The sequence below is a fragment of the Nematolebias whitei genome, chromosome 16, assembly GCF_014905685.2.
Source record: "Nematolebias whitei isolate Nwh7 chromosome 16, NemWhi1, whole genome shotgun sequence".
In the NCBI taxonomy this organism is placed as follows: domain Eukaryota; kingdom Metazoa; phylum Chordata; class Actinopteri; order Cyprinodontiformes; family Rivulidae; genus Nematolebias; species Nematolebias whitei.
In genome coordinates, this window is record NC_056513.1 from 6,891,039 (window position 1) to 6,913,550 (window position 22,512).

Here is a 22,512-nt window from a genome sequence, read left to right on the forward strand (position 1 = left end):
AGGTGTAGTTTCTATGATCCAGGTGTAGTTTCTATGATCCAGGTGTATTTTCTCAGGTCCAGGGGTAGTTTGTATAGTTCAGGTGTAATTTGTATGGTTCACTGTAGTTCCTATGGTTCTGGTGTCGTTCCTACGGTTCAGTGTACGGTAGTTTCTGTGGTCCAGGTGTAGGTTTTGTGGTCCAGATGTAGTTTCAAGGTCAAGCTCAAGGTGTCTTTATTGCCACCACATGTGGTACATGAGGTGGAACAAAACTGTGTACACAGAGTTCCAGTTACGTCCAACAAAAATACAAATTGTAAAGAAAAGCGGTAATAAGATCTAAGATATGAACTAAGAATATACTAGGCACTAATAGTACAAAAACAATGCGCCAAACAACGGGTTCTATGGTCCAGGTGTAGTTTATGTGGTCCAGGTGTAGTTTCTAGTGTCCAGGTTTAGTTTTTACGGTCCAGGTGTAGTGTCTTTGTTTCATATGTAGTTTATGTGATGTATATCTGTGGTATAACACATTTTTTCATGTCTTATGACAACAGGCTGCAGCCGTACAGCAGGTGTTGAAGGTTTTTGAGTTGTTAAATCAGCCTGCAGATATATAAACGTGGGTTCAGGCAGAACTGTTCTTACCTGGGATTTTAGTTAAATGAAGATATACACTAGGCTTACAGAAATTATCTGGCTGGGATCTGAATCAAAGCATTTCTTGTCCTGATGCACGCTCAGTAATCCAGCTCAATAAATCTACCCAGTCTGAGTCAGGTCCTCTGGTTGGGTTCTTCAAAGCATTTCTTATTAAAACACTTAGAATGAGTGGTTTCACATCAGCACACAGCAGCGCTTGATAAAATGTAATTAGCATAACGCTAATTAGTCAGACACGTCAACAACATATAACAGAAGCTCGATGGTATTTTCTTCACATCTGGCGGTTTTCTTTCATTAAATAAAATTGAATACAACTCAATTGTTTTTCTGAGTCTGTCCCCTCACAAGAAAAGGGCAAGTACAGCTCGATGCCACATTTAGTGTCCTAATCCTTTAATGTTCATCTATATAACTTTTGGAGTCAGCCCAATTCAAGACGGCCATCACAGCTATTTGACCATAACAAAAACATAAATGGCTTTTTTTTTTTTTACAGTGTTTTAGGTAAAACTTGGTGTCGTAGTAGCTGAGAATCACCTCCAGCACATGCTTAAATCCAGTGGTTCTCAAATTTTTTTGTCCCCACCCCCCCTTTGAAAAAATTAAAATTGTGCACGAAACATTAGCAATGCATATAAACTCAAGTATTCACTGAATCGAATGATCAAAATTGAATCCCTTTGCGTGTGATAAAGACACTTACAGGAGACGTCTGTCAGTCTGATAAATAAAATTGACTTTGAAGTTATGACCATGCGCTTAATTTTTAAAATATCACCCTTTGGGAAATAAAGTTATATAAAAGTAAAAACACGTCATGAGGGTTATTGTATTTGAAAATAACAATTGATGGGTTTTGTTAGGCTAACAGTACTTGAACATGAAAAACTGCATGATTGGTAATAAGAGGCAGACTAGACAAACAAATTCACTGCAAATAACAATTTATATTTCTTTTTTGATCATTAATTGCATTACAATTATAACAGTATAGTTATTCCATAGTATACTGTACTTCCAAATATATGCGAGCTTAGTGTATCCAAATGGTCAAAACCTTGTTTTTATTGCTAAAATCCTGCGTAATATTTAAATCTGCAGATATTTGATAAACTACAAACGTGAAAGTGGCACACTCATCAAGACAACACCTTTGTTGTATTATTTGGAATACAATGTATTTTGCTGTTAATATTGTTTGACTTCAAGAACTAAAGCAGCCGAAACAAGAGTTTTTGAAAGAAAGCGAGCATCGAGGCGCTGCACCTCAGCTGGGTTGACTTGGAGCCTCAATAACTCTGATTGTGTCATGGACGTTTCCCTCGTATCTTTTAAAAAATGCAATGAACTAACTCAGTTTGGTGACCCTCACATAAAATCTTCAGTTTTAGGGACAGCATACCTCTCCATTTTCCAAACTTACACTCTATTAAAAGAAAAAAACAAGTCATAAATTGCTTTTTGTTGTTTTTAAGCTCTTAAAAATCCCTTTTTTTTTTTAACTTTGGCATGCAAAAATACGGACAATATGTATTCTTTCAAGAAATTTAAGCTTTTTTTTTTTTAATGCATTTCATTTTTTTGCATCTACAGTTTTAACATTGTAACATTAATACGTCTATAAAAGAAAAAACAAAAAGAGGATATTTTGTCTACATTGTTCTTGGTAGGAATACTTCTTGTAGGAAACGTTTGCAGTACTTGATAGGATTAGGACCTTTTTGCGAATACATCAATATGTTTACAAATATTTGCTTGAATTTTTTTGTAAAACAGAAAAAAAATGTAAGATTGTACAAATAATAAATGACCTATTTTGTTTACTACGTTGATTAAAAACAGTCAATTCTTTCTGAATGGACTGAAGAACTACTAAAATATCAAGTGAATAAACACGTCTTAAAAAACTTTAACAGTTTGTAACTTTGCTGTATAAAACTACAAAAACCATGTTGTCACTTTAAATTAATTTGATCTTAAATGACCCACATCACGGTTAAGGACAACTCTCAATTAGAAAGACGATAATAAAATTACGTCACGTACGACCTTCGTTTAAATCAACTAAACTCTGTTTTTGTTTCATTTTGAGCTTTAAATGGACTTTTGTCTCGACCGAAGTTTATCTGATTTGTTTGATAATGATCCGCCATGTTGGAGCTAAACGAGATGTTTGAGCTTCACAAACACAATATTCATTAAAAATTTCTCTTCCTCCTGTGCTTGTTTTCACAGCTCCAGAATAATGAAATCAATAAGTCATCAATATTCAAAGCCATTGTAATGATGTGGAAATGAGGCTGGTGGGCTTTGCTGCGTCATTAGTTAAATTCAATCTGTGCGTAATTCTTTAGGCAGGATATGGACTTCCACTCGCCGAGACACAAATATATATATTATATCAGTCTGCTAATAATTATACTACAGCAGTGATTTTACATTGGTGTTTGGTGACTGTTGGTAAATTTGATCATTATGGACATAAAAAAATCAAAGTAAGTTGCTTAACAGAACTCTAAAAGGTATAACTCAGTCATTTTTATACATATTCAGCTAACATTTTGTTGTGGTAGTAGCTGAGAGTCGTCCCAGAGGTGTACTCGGAGAGCTAACTAGTTGCAAGTCATCGAGCAATATGTAATTCTTAAAAAAAAATCCTGCTTTCATCCCTCAGGCTATTCTTTCTTTTCTAATTTAGCAATTAACAAAGAGTTAAAGGGAGAGTACTCATCTATTTAAAGTATTGTGGGAAATGTATGAATAGTTAGTATCTTACCTGTTGTAGACAGGTCTTTGAATGACTTCATTTTATTGATAGTTTAATTCTGACCAGATTGTAATAATTCACTAAATATTTGCACGCACGAAAAGCGACTGCAGCAGCTAGCTGTTGCGCAGGGCTATTCAACTGGCGGCCTGGGGGCCAAATCAGGTCCACGGATGAACTCGGTTCGGCCCATCAATGGGTTCATTTTTAAATTAAAACTAGATTTTGAACCATAAAACAAACGCACTTGATGACAATAACTGCTGGTTGTCCGGCCCCTGACCTCTTGGCTTTCAGCAACTGTGGCCCTCTGAGCAGTTTAGTTGAGTAGCCCTGGAGTAGTGTTTCTAATGCATTTAATTGGTGCCCATACTCCGTTTGTTTAGTTTGGTTAATTTTAAAAAGATTTTCATGCAACTAATAAATTTTATTTTTGGAAAACTCCTATGTCTGCAAATTTTAGACTTTAGTTGAATGGCCCTAAACTTTCTCCAGTTAATTTTAGAGTTAAATGTGTTTGCTCAGACAGATGGGTTAGTTCTTAGATGATCCGGGTCAAGTTCTTTCTAAAGTCTTAGATCTTTCTCCAGGTCATAGTTAAACATAGTCCTGACTGAATTTATTCTTTAAAAAACTGTAAATCTTCACTGCAGTACAGACAATTTATTGTATGCAAGTTTCAACCATCCAGGTTTTATTACTTCCATACTTGCAGCCGTACACGTTGCACCTCCGTATAAGTTGCATCAGTCCAAATATGTCTAATAAAGTGGAAAAACCATAAATACGTCGCTTTGCCGTATAAATCGCATCTATTGTGCGTCACTGCTGACCACCCGGAAACGTGGGTCAGTGTTGTGCCAAAAATCGATTGGCTGCCAAATGGCAGCCACGGGAGCGTTCATGGGAGGACTTTAATGAGAATTTAACAAGATTAACACTTAAAACAATTATTTGTTTGCTCGACATTATAGTAAAGGTGTGTCTCAGTTTAAGTTCTCCTTAATAAATGCACATTGAGGGTCAAATCAGCTGAATTTTGCCTGGGCGACACGGCGAAATGCAGCTGATTTGACGTTTGCTCCTGGAGTTCCACAACAAGACAAAGGTGGCTTTTATGGCAAGCCAAGTGTCTCACTAATAGCCACTTTTAACTATTAATGAGACACTTGGCTTGCCATATTAGTCATGCACCCTCTAGTGGCCGAAAATGGTATTGTTCAATTTCTTTTCATGTCAGAATGAATGAAATTGTCAGATCACAGCCAAAGTTTGGGTTATAAATATGGGGGGAAAACATACAATATAAAGTAAATAAGTCGCTTCGCTGTATAAGTTTTAGGGCATGCTAATTTATGCAAAAAGGTGCGACTTATACAGTGAAATGTACGGTATTCGCTTCCTGTAGAAATGCACAAAAATTGCAGCTTTTATTAAATTGTTTTTGCCAGTTTCTATATTTGAATTCAAAACACACTTTTTGAATTGCTTCACAGATCAAATTGGCCTTTTATGGATTATAAGAGTCTAATTTTCACCTGTTGCTTCTTTCAGCTGGCTACAGCAAGCCTGAACGACATTGATCCCCCCCCCCCACACCGTGTTAATAACCTTCGTTTATTGCCAACTTAACAAATGGATTAATCAGGAGTCATTGATCGACGCAGTAAGCAGTGGTAAAGCCTGTATGGGAGTCTTGAAAGGGCGCCGAGGGAAAAGGCTCAAAAATCCCCCAGAGTGCCGTGCAGTTATTAACAAGAAGACGATAACATCCGATTTTAATGCGTAGCCATGACACAGGAGGACGTGCACGTGCTGATATAGACGTTAAAGTCTTGTTCTGTTGAATCTTTTTGTCATTCTCCTGTTTGTTTTTATCTCAGGAAACAAACGAGCTCTGAACCCAAACTTCATTCCTCTTCCTTCTCTTTCCTCTTTGTGCACAAAAGGATTCACGAGAATATTGGAAATCTATGAGGTCCGGTATACTGCTCTTAAAATCTAATTTTGCTTCAGCTTTCCTCTCGGATTAGTCCTGAAAGGCAACTTTTACAAACTGTAGCTGCTCATTTGATAAATCGGCCTCTTGTTCTGGGTCAAACGGTGGTTTGATCACAGCGGGGGTGTCAGGGGAGCTCTGCGTTTTCTGCTTTTTGTTTGAATATGTTTGTATTGTTCTTAAAACACAAGTCGTTTCATGTTTTGTTTACAACGATAATTTATTCACACCATTTCATCAACAAGGGCTTTGACAGTTCCCACACAATGGGATCTAATTTATTACCATAAGCTGTGAAGGTTGATTAAGGGATATGTGTTTGTGCTTTCTCTCAGCGTGTGAGGTGATATGAGAAATAAACAAGCAGATAAATCAATGAGAATAATGTGGAACACACATCCTAAATGCCACTATACATTGTAGAAAACCCCCACATTTATCTGCTTTTTTTCTGGTGCAAATGAGCATCAAACGGTTTATAAATGACCTGCGTCAGATGCTAGATGGAAACAAATAATCCAATCAGGGCTGTTCGTAATAACATTTTAATTATCCCACCATCCTGAGTCACTTCATCATGATTAGCACCAGTGGGAAAACACTGGATCGGTATGTTTTTTCCCTCTAGTTTTTGCATGTTTGTGTTGACATAAAAAGAAATGACCGTACATTTTCCTCAACACTCATCTTTGACATTTTCCCAGCAGTGACGGGAACATCTTTCTTCGCCCTGCAGACCTTAGGCTCGTATTTCTCCGAAGTGTTCTGCCATTTCAAATGTTGTGTTTTAAAGGGCAAATCTGCTGATAGTTTTTCTGTTTGAAACGCGCCTTTTCTCACTGCGCTGGTGCAGATGTATTATTCAATTTGGACAGCTGATCTATGACTTGTGGTTGTTTATTCGCGACTATGTTGAGGTTCTGCTGTTATGAATAAATACAAGTATTAGATACAAAAACCAGTCAGACACACTTCCTTTGAGCTTCCTCAGAATACAATTACTGGTAATAATGTTGTTATTTTTGGCCGTCAAAGATCAAAACGTATCGTACATTTTTTTTTGTGGAAGCACATTCATACCGATGTCCGCCATAGTTGATGGATTTGAATAGGTAATGTTTGTTGTTTTTGAGACGAGTGTTTTTCTGGGCTGGAACTGAACAGGGAATGAAGTAAACAATATTTTTGGTGCGAGATATTCAAGTGAGGAGGAGTTGCGCTTTGTATAAGAACAGAGGTAGTTTTTATTTTTTTGATTGTCCGAGGCAGTGCAGAGTGATTGGTCCTGGCGAGTGGAAGGAGCAATTTTGTTCTTGACCAGGTGCAGTTGCGGTGCCAGGGGGTGGCCAGTGGTGGCCATCATAAATTAATCTTTGGCCACCCTACTGGCCACCCCAGTCCTTTAAGAAAATTATACTTTTACGCTTCATTACTACTAGAGGTCATACTTTCCTCAAATGACTAGGTTGGCTGATTTACACACTCAAGCACACGTGGTGGCCATCTTGGATTTTGACATGGCAACCTAATTATCGATAGGGACCTCGTCCACCTAGATGCAGCCACACATTAAAATGGAAGTCGGCTTGTTGCTTACCTTTTAAATTATCCAGCTCACAGGACAGCCGACTGATGGCTACGTCCAGTTCGCCTCTTTGCTCCCCAACAGGGGACAAAAACATCCCACTAACAACAAAGTTCATGCTCAATCATCCAGGTAAGGAGTTTACTGCTTGGTGGGGAAACAGTTTACTGGAACTCCTCTGACTGATGAAGCCCTCCGGATAGAGGGTGAAACATCTCTATTTAAAAAAAAAACTGTCCATATGACCCGACTGAGAATTATTGGATAATCCCACTAACAAGCACACAAGACGGCCAATCTTCTGAAATTTATCCCTGAAACAGTTCTGGTCAGGAAGTGGTTTAACCAGAGCTGAAAGAAACGCCGATCATCCATGGTATAGATATTGTGAAGATAAAGGTTGTAAAGACAAAATATGGCTAAGATTAAACTAATATACAGGTTTAACATTTTTCCAAATAAAAACATAACCACAAATAAGATAAAATGTGAATTGAACTAATGTGTAGTTTTGAGTTTCCCCTTCAAAAGACGGAGAAAGTGGACATATTATGGCATAATCTCCGTTCATCCATAGGTCCATAAACATTATCTCAAGGTCAAAGTTAAAACAAGGTCTTGTTTGCATCATAGCTTCTGATCTCATTGAGCTAATGTAACGTTACTTGATACACATTGGTAACACCACTAGAAGGCACGTCCAACAATCTTTTCATCACCTCAGCTATAAGTTCAAGGTCACAAATAAAGGTCAAATGTCATACAAGTTCCTTGCTTCCTTTGCATTAGAAGTGGTCTCCAGCTAAAGTATTTGGGTGTGCACCTGAATGACAACCTCAGCTGGAGCAACAACACCACCAGCCTGATCAAGAAAGCTCATCAGAGACTCTACTTCCTCAGGCGGCTGAGACGAGCTGGTCTGGGAAGCTCAGTCCTCACCTCCTTCTATAGGTGTACAGTAGAGAGCATCCTGTGCTCCAGCATTAACATGTGTCATGGAGGCTGCACAGCTGCAGAAAGAAAAGCTTTGCAGAGAGTGGTGAAGGCTGCACAGAAGATGTTGGAGTCAGCCTCCCCACCATCACAGACATCTACACCTTCAGATGCAGGAAGAGGACCACCTGCATCATGAAGGACCCCACTCACCCAGCACACACTTTTTGTGCCTTTCCTTTCAGGATGGAGGTTAAGGAACATTAAGTGTAGAACCACTAGACTGAGGAACAGCTTCTACCCTGAGGCTGTTACTCATGAATCTCTAATCAGGATTATCATTGAAAAAAATCACTGTAATGCCTCTTGATTGCTACTATCCATGCTGCTGATCTCATGCTGCTGATTTATTTCATGCTGCTGTGTTCATTCATACTCATCTGCTCACACAGACTCATGTTCATGCTGCTGTTGTTCGGCGTATTGTTTTTGCACTATTAGGTGTTTAGCGTATTCTTAGTTCATATCTTAGAAGATCTTATTACTGTTTTTCTTTTCCAATTTATACTTGTGTTGGATGTAACTGGGACCCTGTGCACACAATTTCATTCCACCACATGTACCACATGAGATGCGAATGACAATAAAGAAACCTTGACCTTAACCTTGACCTTGCTTGTCTGGGCCATAACTTCTGATCCACTTAAGATAATTTAATGACACTGTTTCCTCACCAGACGAGGGGTTGATTAATTTCTCACCACTCAGTAATATCAAACAGTCTTTGCTCTTTCAAGCCACATCTTCTGATCCAAGATAATTTAACAAAACTTGACACATAAGTGAATCACCACTGTCGCTCTATAATAGTTTGTCAACGGGTGTATAATGTGCCGTATGTGGTACTCTTGTTTAATTATTTCCCAAATGCATAAAACTTGTTTCACAATTAATTCCTGAGGAGAAGGTTTGACAGGAAAAAGTCAAAGTGGGAGCAAATCAGGTGGGGCTGAATGAAGTGATGTAATGCACGGTGCCGTTGTGTTTTTATGGATGCAGACGCACATCAGATGGTAGTCCTGCTGAGTCCCACTGGCACACTGACCTTTTACCCGGCTGGTGGGGAAACGTGGGGCGCCTTAATTAGTTTCACAACAGCAGTCCTAACCCTCTTCAGTCACGAGTCATCACATAAAACGCAGCAACCGCTCAGCGGCTCTACAGCACAATATTTGTACCATGTGACCTGATAAAGGTCACCGGGCATCAATATAAAGACCTATAAATCTGAGTTTTATCTCATCCTGTTATTAGGCGGTTATTGAATCCAGCATGTCACTTTTTAAATAAATTTAGCATTGATTGCTTCTGGTTTACAGGTGCATCTTAAAATCATCACCATTTAACAATCATCACTCTTATGTTGCTCAAAACGACTTTTTAACAGCTCCAGTTCTGAAAAACGGATTCTGGTATCGTTTTAAGATCAACCAAGACAAAACAATTAAACACAATAATGTCACAAAAACCTCTGCTGTGTTCTGTGGTTACAATGTTTTTTTTTTTCATTAGTCTCATTTTATAAACAATCACTAAATATCAGCCAAATATAATGACGTAGCTAAAAATCAAAACAAAAAAACTACAACAATCAGACGTGTCAGCTGGTGTGTAATTAGCTCTTTAAAGCATCGTAGTGTTTTACAATCAGAAATCAGCATTTATCACACACACCCTGTCAAATTAAACCACTTTACTTGTTTTATTTACAGAATGTCACCGTTATTAGTGAACCGCTGTGGTAGTTCTCTCTTTTGCCCTTCGGAGCTCCCATCTAACATTCCTGGCACCAGAGGCATTGCAAACGGAGTCTTTAGAGCCTTAGGCACAGCTAATGATTTTAACATTTTAAAGTAAATGTCTCCTTCTGCATTAAGGTTAATAAAGTCAGTTAAAATTGTAAAATTAACGGACAATGTTTGTCCGTGGTGACGCATTTCCTCCATCAGGAAATGAAGCCGTTTCAAGAGATTTTTCCTGCTGGTTCCAACTTTCACAGATATTGTGCCAACAAGGAGCATCATGTTGGTGTCACTTCTCTGTGTGAAGAAGCTCTCTGCAGTTTATTTCTAGTCAAAGGTTTTGAGTAACACCTTGGTTTAAAACCAAAGTGAGCTCAGTTCAGTCACTTTGGTTTTGATCCTTGGTGAAGAGTGAAGAGGGGGGCTTGGAAACACCCTCTGTGTGTCCATCCATATCAATGTGTCCTCTAGTTTACTTGCCTTGGCAGGGCGCTCAAATCTTCTGTGATTTTTGTTGGGGGGGTACGGAGCCAGATGTCTGTGTTGCGCGCTGTATGTAGTGTCAGTTTTCGAGCAGGGGATGGAGACGGCTCAGCATGAGGGTGACAGAACCCCTACCTCCATAGTCATAGCGTTTACCTAGCTTATCTGTATTGCGCGCCGCTAGCTTAGCGCTACATCATGGTAGGGGAAAAACTGCATATTGTGAGCTTGATAAGTTGAAAATTAAGTCGGCTACAGACTTCTAGACTATGCAGGTAGGTGTAAGAAAGGTCACTATCAAAAACTGGGTTCCCACATCCAAATTCAAGATGGCCACACACATGCACACATTTGTGTGTGCATCTAGCTGTGTGAGTGTCTGAGAACTGGCTACACCAACATTTGAGGAAACTATGCTTTCTTGTTTTTTTTTTATTGCTTAAAAGTAGTTTCATCAAATGATTGGGGTGGCTAAAGACTAATCTATGGTAGGCCAAGGCCACCGTTGGCCACCCCCTGGCTCCTCTGTTGCTCCTGGTGGTACTCCCTTCACTCTCTCTCCGCTGCCTCGGACAAACAAAAAATCTCCCTCTGTTCTTCTCCAGTGTAACTCCTTCCCACTTGAATATCTTGAACCATAAACATTAAGCTTTATGTGCATTATTGTTCAATCCCAGTCCAGAAAAACACTCTCGCACACAATTGACACTAAAATGGCAAAAAAAAAAAAATCGCCATTTGTATTTGCCTTGTTTAGCTTTTCTTATATAAGAATGATAAAATATAATATCAAATGCACATTCAGCTACATATTTTATTCATACTAGTGCCAGTGACTTTAGTTCTTTGTATCGTCATTAGAGCTACATGATGGAGCCAAAAAGCTGAATGTCTTCTGGGATGCACAGGGTAGTGTTTCCTCAGCAGCAGTGATGGTGATAATTTACTCCTTAGTAAGCCTGAGCGGCCTTATCAAGCTGCTCTCTGTCAGAACTTGCCACATAAGCCACAAATCGATGGCTGTTTTTATTCAGCTCGTCTTTTGCTCCAATCATTTCCTGCCTCTGCACGTTTCTGTGCTCATGTTTCCCACTTGGAACGGTGAGAGGTGTTTCCATGGGTTTTATTTCTCATTTTGACATTTATGTGCTGCAGCTTGATCTGCATTCAGAAGGTGGAATTCATGCGATGAGATACTTTCTATCTGTGGGATGGTCGGCGGTCTGATTTGCCAGCACAGCTGCGGTGGTCCCAGTGTTAGTTGTAGTGGGATTCCGGTGGCAGATGGTGAACGAAGAGAACTCCTTTGTCGTCTTAGTGAGCCACTTGGCCTTCATCATTCCAGTAAAGTATCGGTTTTCAGCCGCAGCAGCATGTTTCACCGCAAATTACCCTCAAGATAAATCTTGTAAACGTGTAAAAGCTTCTCCCCTGAATGGAGATTTAATATTTCTAGAAGTAAAAACATACCAGAATTAGCTTCAAAGTGTTTATAACGAGTCTTGAGGTTAATGTTGCGCACCTTGTTTCCCCCACAGATGAAGACTGTGAGTGTGGCGCTGGTGCTGTGTCTGAATGTTGGAGTGGACCCTCCTGATGTGGTCAAGACGTCCCCCTGTGCCCGGCTGGAGTGCTGGATAGGTGAGTGAATATAAACAGACCAACACTCGGCAGAAAGAGTTCAACTCTGAGGTTCCTTCCAGAGCTGCAGTTTTTAGGATTTTATGAAATAAACAGATTAAGTTATTAGATTTACATGTATTACATGTATTCTCTTCAACCTTTTATAATAATAATAATAATAATAATTAGGGATGCACGATATTGAATTTTTGGCCGATATCCAATATGTTAAAACTTATTTGGCCGATCACCGATATTGTATATACGTTCATTTGTCAGATCATAGCGCTCTTATTTAGGCTTATTTGCTACAAAAAAAATTGTGCAACAGCTGTAAGAGCTGGTGACATGTATTCAGTAACCGCCATATGATATGCATAGCACTTTAACTTAAGTATTTTTGAATTGAATTGAATAAATAATTTTATTTTAAAAAGTGCCTTTCAGGACACCCTTGGACACTTTACAGCAAGAAACATATCAGACAAGATTGTGTATAAACAAACAAACGCAGTGAAAGACCAACAGGAATAAATTGAAATATAAAATACATACAACTAAGTTAAGAAGGATAAGTTAGTCTAAAGAGATGTGATTATGGAAGCTCCCAACTTAAACCTACAGTAAAAGTTATGCCTCTTCTCTGCGCTCTTATTCAAACACAACACAAAAGATTGGTTCTTTGATTTATTTATTATTTATTAGAAACACATTCCAGAATATTTTTCTTTCCATTAAAAGAGGATAATGTTCAACTGGATCTTCCGTACTTTTGTTCAGGGAACAGTTGTCAAAATGTTTAAACGTTCTGTTGCAGTCTTTAGTTTTCATCATCACAAGGGGATAAAATCTCTGTCATAGGTAGAGTTAAACAAAACTTTCAGCTGTTCCCTCTTCAGTGGTCTCCACAGCGAGTCCTCCTCCTCTGTCCTTCCCTTGTTCCTCCCTTGCCAGGTAAGTAGCTCAATGAGACCAACCTGTATAAATAAAGGTTGAATGTCCTCTGCATCGTCTGTCTTCACTCCAACTACCTCCATGTTTTTTTGATGTCTCAAATCGTGTCCTGATAGACAAGGTGTGAAAGATCTTTTTTTGTAATGCCACTATCTACCCTCATGTTTCTACCCCTTTTCCTATCTTAAGATTATGATCTGATGAGGATAAAATGGCCGCGCTTTCTACAGTTGCAGCTTCGTGCACTCCGCCCATCTTTCGGACGACTGTACGTACATATTCGCGTTGTACCTCGATGCAATTCCAATAAAGTTTATTCTGATTCTGATGTCCTCTCTAACTGCATCCATATATCTCCTCGTCTTTTTGCCATCCGCTGCATTTCTAACATCCTTCTACCAATATACCCAGTGTCCCTCCTCTGGACATGTCCAAATCATCTCAGTGTGTCCTCTCTAACTTTATCTCCCAGATGTTCAACCTGTGCTGTACCTCTGATGATCTCATTCCTAATCGTATCCATCCTTGTCACTCCTAAGGAGAACCTCAACATCTTCATTTCTGCCACTTCCAGTTCTGTCTCTTGTCTTTTTGTCCATGTCTCTGTCTCCAGACCATAAAATAAAGCTGGTCTCACCACTTCTTGTAAACTTTTCCTTTGACCTTTGCTGACACCCTTTTGTCACAAACCAGTCCTGAAACTTTTCTCCATCCACTCCATCCTCCATGGACTCTCTTTTTCCATTTCTTTACCCCACTCCCCATTTTCCTGGACAGTGGACCCCAAGTCCTTGAAGTCCTGCACCTTTGTGACCTCTGATCCTTGTAGCCTCACTGTTCCACTGGCCTCCCTCTCATTCACACATGTGCTCTGTCTTACTACGGCTGACTTTCATTCCTCTTCTTTCAAGTTAATACCTCCACCTCTCCAAGTTCTCTTCCACCTGTTCCCTGTTCTTAAACATAACAAAAGTAAAAAACAAACCCAGGATTGAACTCTAACTCTTCTGATATGCAGGGCAATTCCATGAAAAAAATGACAATATTATTAAAAGTCTACCAATCCTTTCATGTCGCCTGCTGCTTTACAAGCCCGAGTTTTAAACTACGATAATCTTAATCTGTACAGATGACCCGATTTACCTTTTTTAGATTAAGAAATTATAGTTTTTACCGTTTTAGTCAGATCTTGAAATTAATGTTATGTGCAATCTCTGTCCATCCATCTGTCCTTCCACCTGTCCATCTGTCCCATGCAAAATTGCAAGATGGTTCGCATTCTTTAAGAACTCAGGAGATACGTTGTTAATGACTGTCAGCTACTACCACAGCACATCTTAACACATTATCTGTAAAATGGACCGAGTTACAACCTATTTTCTGTCTCTGCTAAGGTTGATTAACTGTGGCAGCCATTTTTTGTGGCAGGGTGGTAAAAAATGGGCATTTTAAACTATGTTTTGTTTTAAAGTTAATAATAAGTTATCAATTATTTTTGCATAGAGGAAACTGACAAAGTTGTCTGCACCTTCTCTAGCCATGTATCAATCTCTTGGGCTGTGCCGTTATTGTTTTGCATAGTCTCACATTTAGAAGCTTCCTGATTCAAACCTCATGTTTGTGGAGTTGATCTGTTCCCCTCGTGGATGCTTCGGTTAAGCTATTTAAACCTTTTATTCAAATATAAAGTGTTTCTAATAACTAAAATCCCTGACTGACAGTTGTCCTATCAGTGCCACTAATTTCTAAACTCTTGATAAATAATTTCTCAAAAATCATAAATCAAATCATTACATCAAATCTCAGGTTTTACTTTGCAACGTTTGGAATATTTTCTGATTTCCTCAAGGGAGCTCGATACATAAGACCTCTTTTATATCAATCAGGAAGATGGCACCGAACAAAAGACAAACGATCCGTCTCCACCGCCTGGAAACGTCAAAACTGTCGTTTAAACCTCCGGAGGAAAAAACTGTCACGAGTCAGAGAAGCGCATCACAGTTGGAGGATTGTTCCTAAAGTGTCACAAACTTTCTCTGTGGCTTCTGAGAACATCGCTGTTCTGCTTACGTTCCATGTGGATTGTAAGGCGATGCTGATGTTTAAGGGAAGAGGTGACCTTCTAGCGTTGGACCTGAGACCAACTGGGCTGAACGTCTTAGGGATGCTTTTAAAAGTTTTGCTGATTGTTTTTAGTGAAACCAACCTACTGTCAAAATTTGTCACATTCTCTCTTTAAAAAAAAAAAAGATCATAGAGGACTCTGCTGCATCTTTACATATAAGATATTTTTGTAGAGGTTCTAGGCTGAGAAGAGCAACAACTAAAGTTCACATTGAATTTGTGAAGGTGAGGAAACTTAGTTGTGAATCATTGTTTTGGTGATTTTTACATACAAACTGTACCCTGAGGGGTTCAAGGACTGGTGTACGCTTTTCAAAATAAAAAAGCTTGTTGACCTTTTTTGATGTTCCATGAATGACCAACATGTTGCTGCTCTCCCGCATGGCAAGTATTCGGCTCATTCAAAAGATGGTTCTGTTAAAATGGCTGCACAGGCTAGTCCTTCCTCTAACGGTTCATAAATCACAGGCGAAGCGTCCACATCCTGCTTCGTTGTGAGCTTCAAGCAGAACCAAAGGAGGCGGAGCATAACTCAGCTGGGCTGAAGCGGTTCGCCAATCAGTGTGTCGCATGTCTCCATCGTGTCATTTACTAAAATGAATTAACTCACTTTAGCGATCCTCTTTTTGGTCAACTATTTTTAAAACTAACTACAAAAGTGGATGTGCGTCATCGTCAGTATTCCTCCGTTAACAAATCTGTTTGTTGTGGTTCAGTCCTGCTAGCGGGTGATCACAACTAATGCCATCGGTTCATCAGTTGAGCTGACAGACCTCTCTGCACCGCGGGAGAGGGAAAACGAGAACGCCGCCGCAACTCGACTCATATGTCTGCTAATTCAGAATCAGAATAAGCTTTATTATCATTGCACCGAAGTACAGCGAGATTATATTCCATACAGTCATCAGAAAGATGGGTGGAGTGCATGTGGCTGCAGTTCCTAGGAGCACAGCCCCTTATTCTTTAGATAAAAAAGGGGAAAGACCTTGAGGATAGATGCTAGGATAGTGGTACACCTTGTCCTCGTCAGGACACGGTTTAAGACATCAAAAAACTCTACCAGCAAGCACATTTGTAGACGCATTACATATGCATTTGACAACAAGATGGTGAGATTTGTCCATGAAGCACTTCCAGATAGCGCCATAGTCCTGATGAGATGTTAAGAGCTGCTACAGTTCTGATAAGATTAGTTCTTATAATTAAACATTATTAACATTAAAAGACAAATATTTGTATTCCCCATATTAAAACAAAGATGTGTGTCTCCATTTAACTTTAGTTCATTTCCCCCCAAAGCTCACAAAGTTTTCTCGGTGGTAAAGTCTTGTCCCAAAGAGCTGCAAAGGATGCTGGGTAGTCTTGTGGAAATTATACGTGCAATGCTTCTAATTGTTTACGATGTTTCTGAGTGTGGAAATGAGTTGTTCTTGTTTATGTTCTGTTCAGGTTGGGTTTAGCATTTATGTTAAAGTCTCTGGCCGTAAACTGTCCCCAGGAGTCAGAGGTTGTTCCCGGTTGGTAGAAGGGGGGAAAGCACTGAAAGGGCGAACGCGAGTGCACGTGACGTCAGGGTGACACGTAGCTTAGCTTATCAGAGCATAGCATTGTTTCATGTCAGTCAACATTTTCTTGTACGTTTTTTGGGTGTCTTCCAAAAATGTACGTTCTGTACGCTCGTGAAAATGTTGAAAATTAAGAATGACACCTTAATAAGTTACTTTTTCATTTTAAATTAATTTCTAGGAACAACGTTTTTAAGACATATATATTCCAGCTTCTCGATGGTGTTTTTTTTTTTAAAACAAACAAACAAAATATAAAAGTCATGTTTCTTTACCTACCAAGAACAGTTTGACTCCTTTATAAGTATGCAAATTAAAAAACATTGAAGCACATTTATTAAAAAAACGTATATTCTTATATTTTAGTTCAACCCGTTCTCTTAAAAGCTGGAACTGACGACCTCTTTTAACTCACATCTCCTACAATAGAACCAACATTAGAGTCCTGCTGCTCACGATTCAAGATTTAAAAAAAAAAAAATCCAATTTACAGTTTTTGAACAGCGATCGTTTGTTTGAGGCTTATTTATCAATCTGCCTCGCAGTAACTTTTCTGTCAAGGAGTGACAGACACAGTTCTGTGGTTACCGTGGTAACTATGAGTTACTTGGTTCTCTTCACATCCTATACATCAAAATGTAGGAACTTTTTTAAAATTAAATTGTCACAGAGTTGATGAAGTTTTGGGCAGCAGCTGCATTTCCACCTCTTTGCTTTTTATGCCTCTCTTGTTTTCTCATTAGTTTTTTTTTTATGTTTTTTTGCAAATTCACAACTTTTACAAGTTTCTTTTATGTTGAATAATTTTTTAAACATTGACTTTGTCCTCACAGCAGCACTTCTTTAAAGCGTGAACGTTATATTCACTGTAAACGTCTGGTTCTGTCAGGTTCAGGTTGGTTTGGGTCAGCTCTGGTTTGACTGGTTTGGGTCAGCTCTGGTTTGACTGGTTTGGGTCAGCTCTGGTTTGACACTTTTTTGTTTGATATGATGGGGGAGAGATCTCAGTGTGTTTTCACTCTGTGTTTTCTTGTCAGATCCTCTGTCGATGAGTCCACAGAAAGCCCTGGAGACCATCGGAGCAAATCTACAGAAGCAGTATGAGAACTGGCAGCCCAGGGTGAGTGAAGATGCTTCCCTCCTCTTCCTCCGTGCTCTTCAATGATACATGGACTCGCATGTCTTACGCACAGAGCTGAATCAAACGGGGATCTATAGGATGATTCTCTCCTTTGGTGTCAAATTAGTGTCCGTCGTGCTCTCTTGCTCTCGCTTTCTTTAATATCGAAACGTTTATTTGAGCCTGAGGTCAGTCGTTTACTTATTTAGTGAAAATTGAGGCAAACATTTTGCTTTTCATATCTGTCGTACTTCTATAAGTTGTGGAAACAAAACACCCACGTGCTCTTCACTGATGCCGACGTGATTCATATTTTTATTCATGTTCGAACTGTAATTTGTTTATTAGAAGGTCGTGTCATTACAGAAGTTGCTCTTCTTGGTGTTTAGGTTGGTCCTGATGGAACAAGGTAAAAGATTTTACAAAGATACATTTTTAGGTTGTGCAGAAAAACACATCTGTCGAGTAAACCGTCGGTGTCAAGGTCAGAGATTTGTTTTGAAAGCAGCCAGTGAGCTAACTAATGCTCAGGCTAGGAACTAATTCTTGCTTTTAAAAAAACTTCAAAAATGATGATTTAAAAACTAACTTGTGACCTGATTTTAGTGGTGAAGAAAGGTTTCAGCAACTCTTTCATATAATTCATATTTTATACCATTTTTCTCAAGAGAATACAGAATATTTTACAGACGTAAGATGTGAAATATACAATAAAAATATATGTGATTTGGTACAATATGATATTGAATGAGAAGCTATATGAGATGACTAGATGACAAGATGTGTGATGTGATATGAGACGATGTGATGAGATATTATATAAAACAATATAATAAATACAATATGCTACAACGCAATATGGTTTATGCATTATGCTAAATGAGATGCATGATGTAATGAGTTGAAATATGATATAAGAGGATATTAATGATACAAAATGACATGATGTATATACGATAAAAGATTATATGACTTGATACAAGATCATACAAATGATACTATACGAGGTGATCCATCTTTTTTTTTCATTCAACCTTTATTTATTTTTTTAATATCTTATTTTTTATATATATATTTTTATATATCTCAGGTGACACGAGTTAATGTATGATACAATATTATATGATGTATATGACTAGATATAATACAATACAAAATACAATTTATACAATGGAAGATGTGTAATTTGATACAATATGATACAAAATATGTACATATATGCATATGCGTGTGTGTTTGTGTGTGTGTGTACATATGATAGATACATACAATTTGATATGAGCTGATACGACATATAATACATGATGAAATATGTGATACAGTTGGAGGGAGAGAAATTGTGTATGATTTAATGATAAAATGTCTGATATGAGATGATACATGAAACAATACAAGATAAGATATATGATGCAATACAAAATGTTATGGTTGTGTCGTGATGTTTTTTCTTGCATAAAATGGTAAGATATGATACAACCTTGTATGATATTACGCAACTTTGTGATACAACTTGACGTAATATGATACACAATACATGACCTGCAGTAACATCCCTGTGTATCAGCTCTGCAATAGTCAAATTGTTTGTTTTTCTGTAAATAATAGAAAAAAATTATCATTTTTTTGTAGCGAACTCTTGACCCATTATTACAGGTAACTTCTGTTTCATCATCTGAATAAAATTTAGTAAAATTTAACTCGTTTATTGTTCATTGTTGCCACAAAGTGACTTAAATCAGTGAAGATCTGGGTAGTAGTGTTTTTTGAATAATAGAAAATGTAACTTTTTGGCAACACCACAGTAATTCTTGTGTTGAACAGTATTTTGCTCTGTGCTTTTAATGTAGTCGGGTATAAATGAATGGGACAATGGGTTTATTTCTGTTGAGACTTTGTGTCTAACCGGGGAAAAGTATTGTTTTGTGCAACGTGAGGGGTTTGATGAAGTTGTGAGAGTGGAAAAGCTGCTAAAAATAATAAAAACAAATAGGTCGAGCTGTAGTTGCATACACGTGAGAAGCCTGGCATTAAAATGCACATCATCTCGTTGGTGTGTCGCTGCAATCTGTGAAGCAGCCAAAAAAAAAAAAACTCTTGTCACGAGGAGGCAGAAATAGAAATATAACAGCATGCTGGTTGGTTTGATGATTCAGAAGAAATATAGATTGTAAGAGGAGGTGGAGAAACAACGGCTCTGGAGACGAAGCAGCTAAAGAAATGTAGGCTTGGGTTTGGTTGACCTGAGAGGTCAGCCGCAAACGGTGGGAGGAGGAGGAGGAAGAGGAGGAGGAGGAGGAGGGTGAGAAAGCTGTTTCTGTTTCCAGCCTGAGGAGTCAAAGCTCTGCTGCATTATTCGCCAACACACCTTACATAAAGTGTTGACAAAGCAATCAATTACACCTGTTTGTCTCATCGGGGCCAAATATTGGCGTCAGTAATTTAACACAAGTCCAGTTGGTAAACGTTAGGCCTATAGGACCAAATGAGATGAAAATGTTTTTTTTTTTGACGTGATGTGTTCTATAAGGAAAAGTGTTGTGTTGTCAGCTCTGCTGTCACAAATCCATGTTTCTGTTTCCTTCTGCGCTCGAACATGAACCCTGATGGACGCAGAACAGAAAAGAAAGCTGACTTCATCCCAGCTGCCCACTCTGTACTGACACTGCGTCCAGCCTTTTCTTCATCGGTCACTTGTTCCCGGACTTCCTTCATCATCGCTTTTCATTCCACATTGTTGAAATATTTCTGTGTCCATCCATTTTACTGCTTCTTGTGTGTACAGCTCTTTATTTTACTCTGTGTTGTTTTATTGTGCAGAAAATAAACCAAAAAGGGGGGAAAAGATGTTTTTCCGTCTCCTGACATTGCTGATGAATCCTCAGATTGTTCAACAACCTGTGTGGCTACAGTGATGTGTGATCAACTCGACACCTAATGTGTGCAGCTTCAAAAACTCCCATTGAATCCCACCCATTATAGCTAAATGTTATTTTAAACATTCACTGCATTTGCTAAAATATTTATCTGGGCATTTTGTTCATGAGTGATGTAGGATAGAGCGGGAGATGGATTGATGGATCAAGACCTCGTCCTCTGTAATGAGGGTGCTGCTTCGCTCGGTCGTGGCGACAAAGAACTGAGTCAAAAGATAAAGCTCGGGATTTACTGGTCTATGTTCTAACTCCTGTGACCTTGAGGCTTGGATCATGAAAGAACCAGATCCTGGACTGAAGTGGCCGAAATGAGCTTCTTTTATATGGTGACTGGGCTCGGCCTTAAAGGGTGAGGAGCTCTGCCATCTAGCGGGAGCTCAGAGTAGAGGCTAGGGATGCACGATATTATCGTTATGGTATCGGTATCGGCTGATATTGGCGTTAAAGTTAAATATCGGACATCGGCCATTCCATCAGAATAACTCACCGATATAAAAGACACTGTTTTTGTTTGACAACCCAGTGACAGGGATGCCCGCAGCGCCAGCACAACATGATGACGTCTCGCGCGCCTACCTGATCTGATCACGGCGGCCAGGAAGAAGTCAAAATGTCGGCGGTGTGGAAGTTTTTTTCGTTGAGGATATTGGATTCCAAAAATTTTTGGACTACATTGAGCCTCGCTACATCGTCTCCAGTCGGATATATTTTTACTTACCCGAGTTACAAGCTGTTATTTCCGACATCGTTAAGAAGCTAATAGTCGATAGCACCTGGGTGAGTTTTACCACAGACATATGGACATCAAATGTTAGCCCCGTTAGCATGATCGGTCGTATGGCACAATGGATAGACAAAAGCTTTGAACTTAAAAGGCTGCGCTTTGTGCACAGAAGTGCAGAGGATCCCACACTGCAGCTATAGGAACCTGGAACAATCCTCCACAAGTGAGACAGCATCGCAGGTGACTAATGCTAATAAACAACATTTAACACTTTTCATTTAATCTAAGTTAAAGTGCTATACATATTGTTAATGAATCTATGTCACCAGCTCTTTCAGCTGTTACACAATTTTTGTAGCAAATAAGCCTAAATAAGAGCGCTATGTTCTGACAAAGGAATGTATATTAAAAATATTGGTATTGTTTATCGACCAAATAAGTTTTCACATATCGGATATTGGCCAAAAATCCAATATCGTGCATCCCTAGTAGAGACGCTGCTCCCCCGCATCAAAAGGAGTCAGTTGAAGTGGTTCATCAGATTAGAATGCCTCCTGGGCGCCTCCCTTTAGAGGTTTTCCAGGCATGCCCCACTGGTAGGAGGCTCCGGGGAAGACTAAGAACTTGCTGAAGGGATTGGGTATTTTCGCTGGCCTGGGATCGCCTCGGGGTCCCTCAGGGGAGTGTTGCTGGGGAGTGGGAGGTCTGAGTTTCTCTCCTGGACCTGCTGCCTCCGCGACCTAACGACGGAAAAGTGCTATAAGATAGAGATGGATTAAACTTTTGCAAAATAGTGGGAACTGTTGTGAACTTTTGGAGATCCAAGTTGTTTGGAGATGGCAGTTTTAGTCTTGGACTTGTTAGCTCATCAGTCCAGTTTCTGTTTCTCCAAACTGAAGTTGATCAAAAAGCTCCTCAACAGGTCGCACATTAACAGTTTATAATATTTCCACTGCCTTACTACAAATTGACAGGAGTTTATCTCAGGCCGACCAAATTCTTACTTCTGACAGTCTTGATGCCACGTTTCCTGGTTGAGCTGCCTCCATGTTTCCAGCCTCCTTCAGTTTTTATTGACTCTGGCTTTATTAGGCTTTAGTAAGAGGTTCAGACTGAGGCTGAAGTCAGCTGAGGATTTCAGTACCTTACCTATCAGTTTAGCTTTCATTTTCTTGTTGTGTATTCTGCCTCGATGTGTCTGGGCTGCTCTCTTATTCTCTTTCAAGCTTCACATGTTCACTTTCATTTTTTC

At 39.1% G+C, this 22,512-nt stretch overlaps 1 protein-coding gene across 2 annotated transcripts in view; it reads left to right on the forward strand.

Annotated features, from left to right (window-relative positions):
* The window catches only part of rptor (regulatory associated protein of MTOR, complex 1), a 196,939-nt gene that overhangs the window by 6,708 nt on the left and 167,719 nt on the right, over positions 1–22,512 (forward strand). For both annotated transcript variants that reach the window (XM_037689604.1, XM_037689605.1), the window contains exons 2-3: positions 11,756–11,858; positions 17,521–17,603. In XM_037689604.1, the coding sequence (XP_037545532.1) occupies positions 11,756–11,858; positions 17,521–17,603 (186 nt within the window). The remainder of the gene's footprint in view (positions 1–11,755; positions 11,859–17,520; positions 17,604–22,512) is intronic.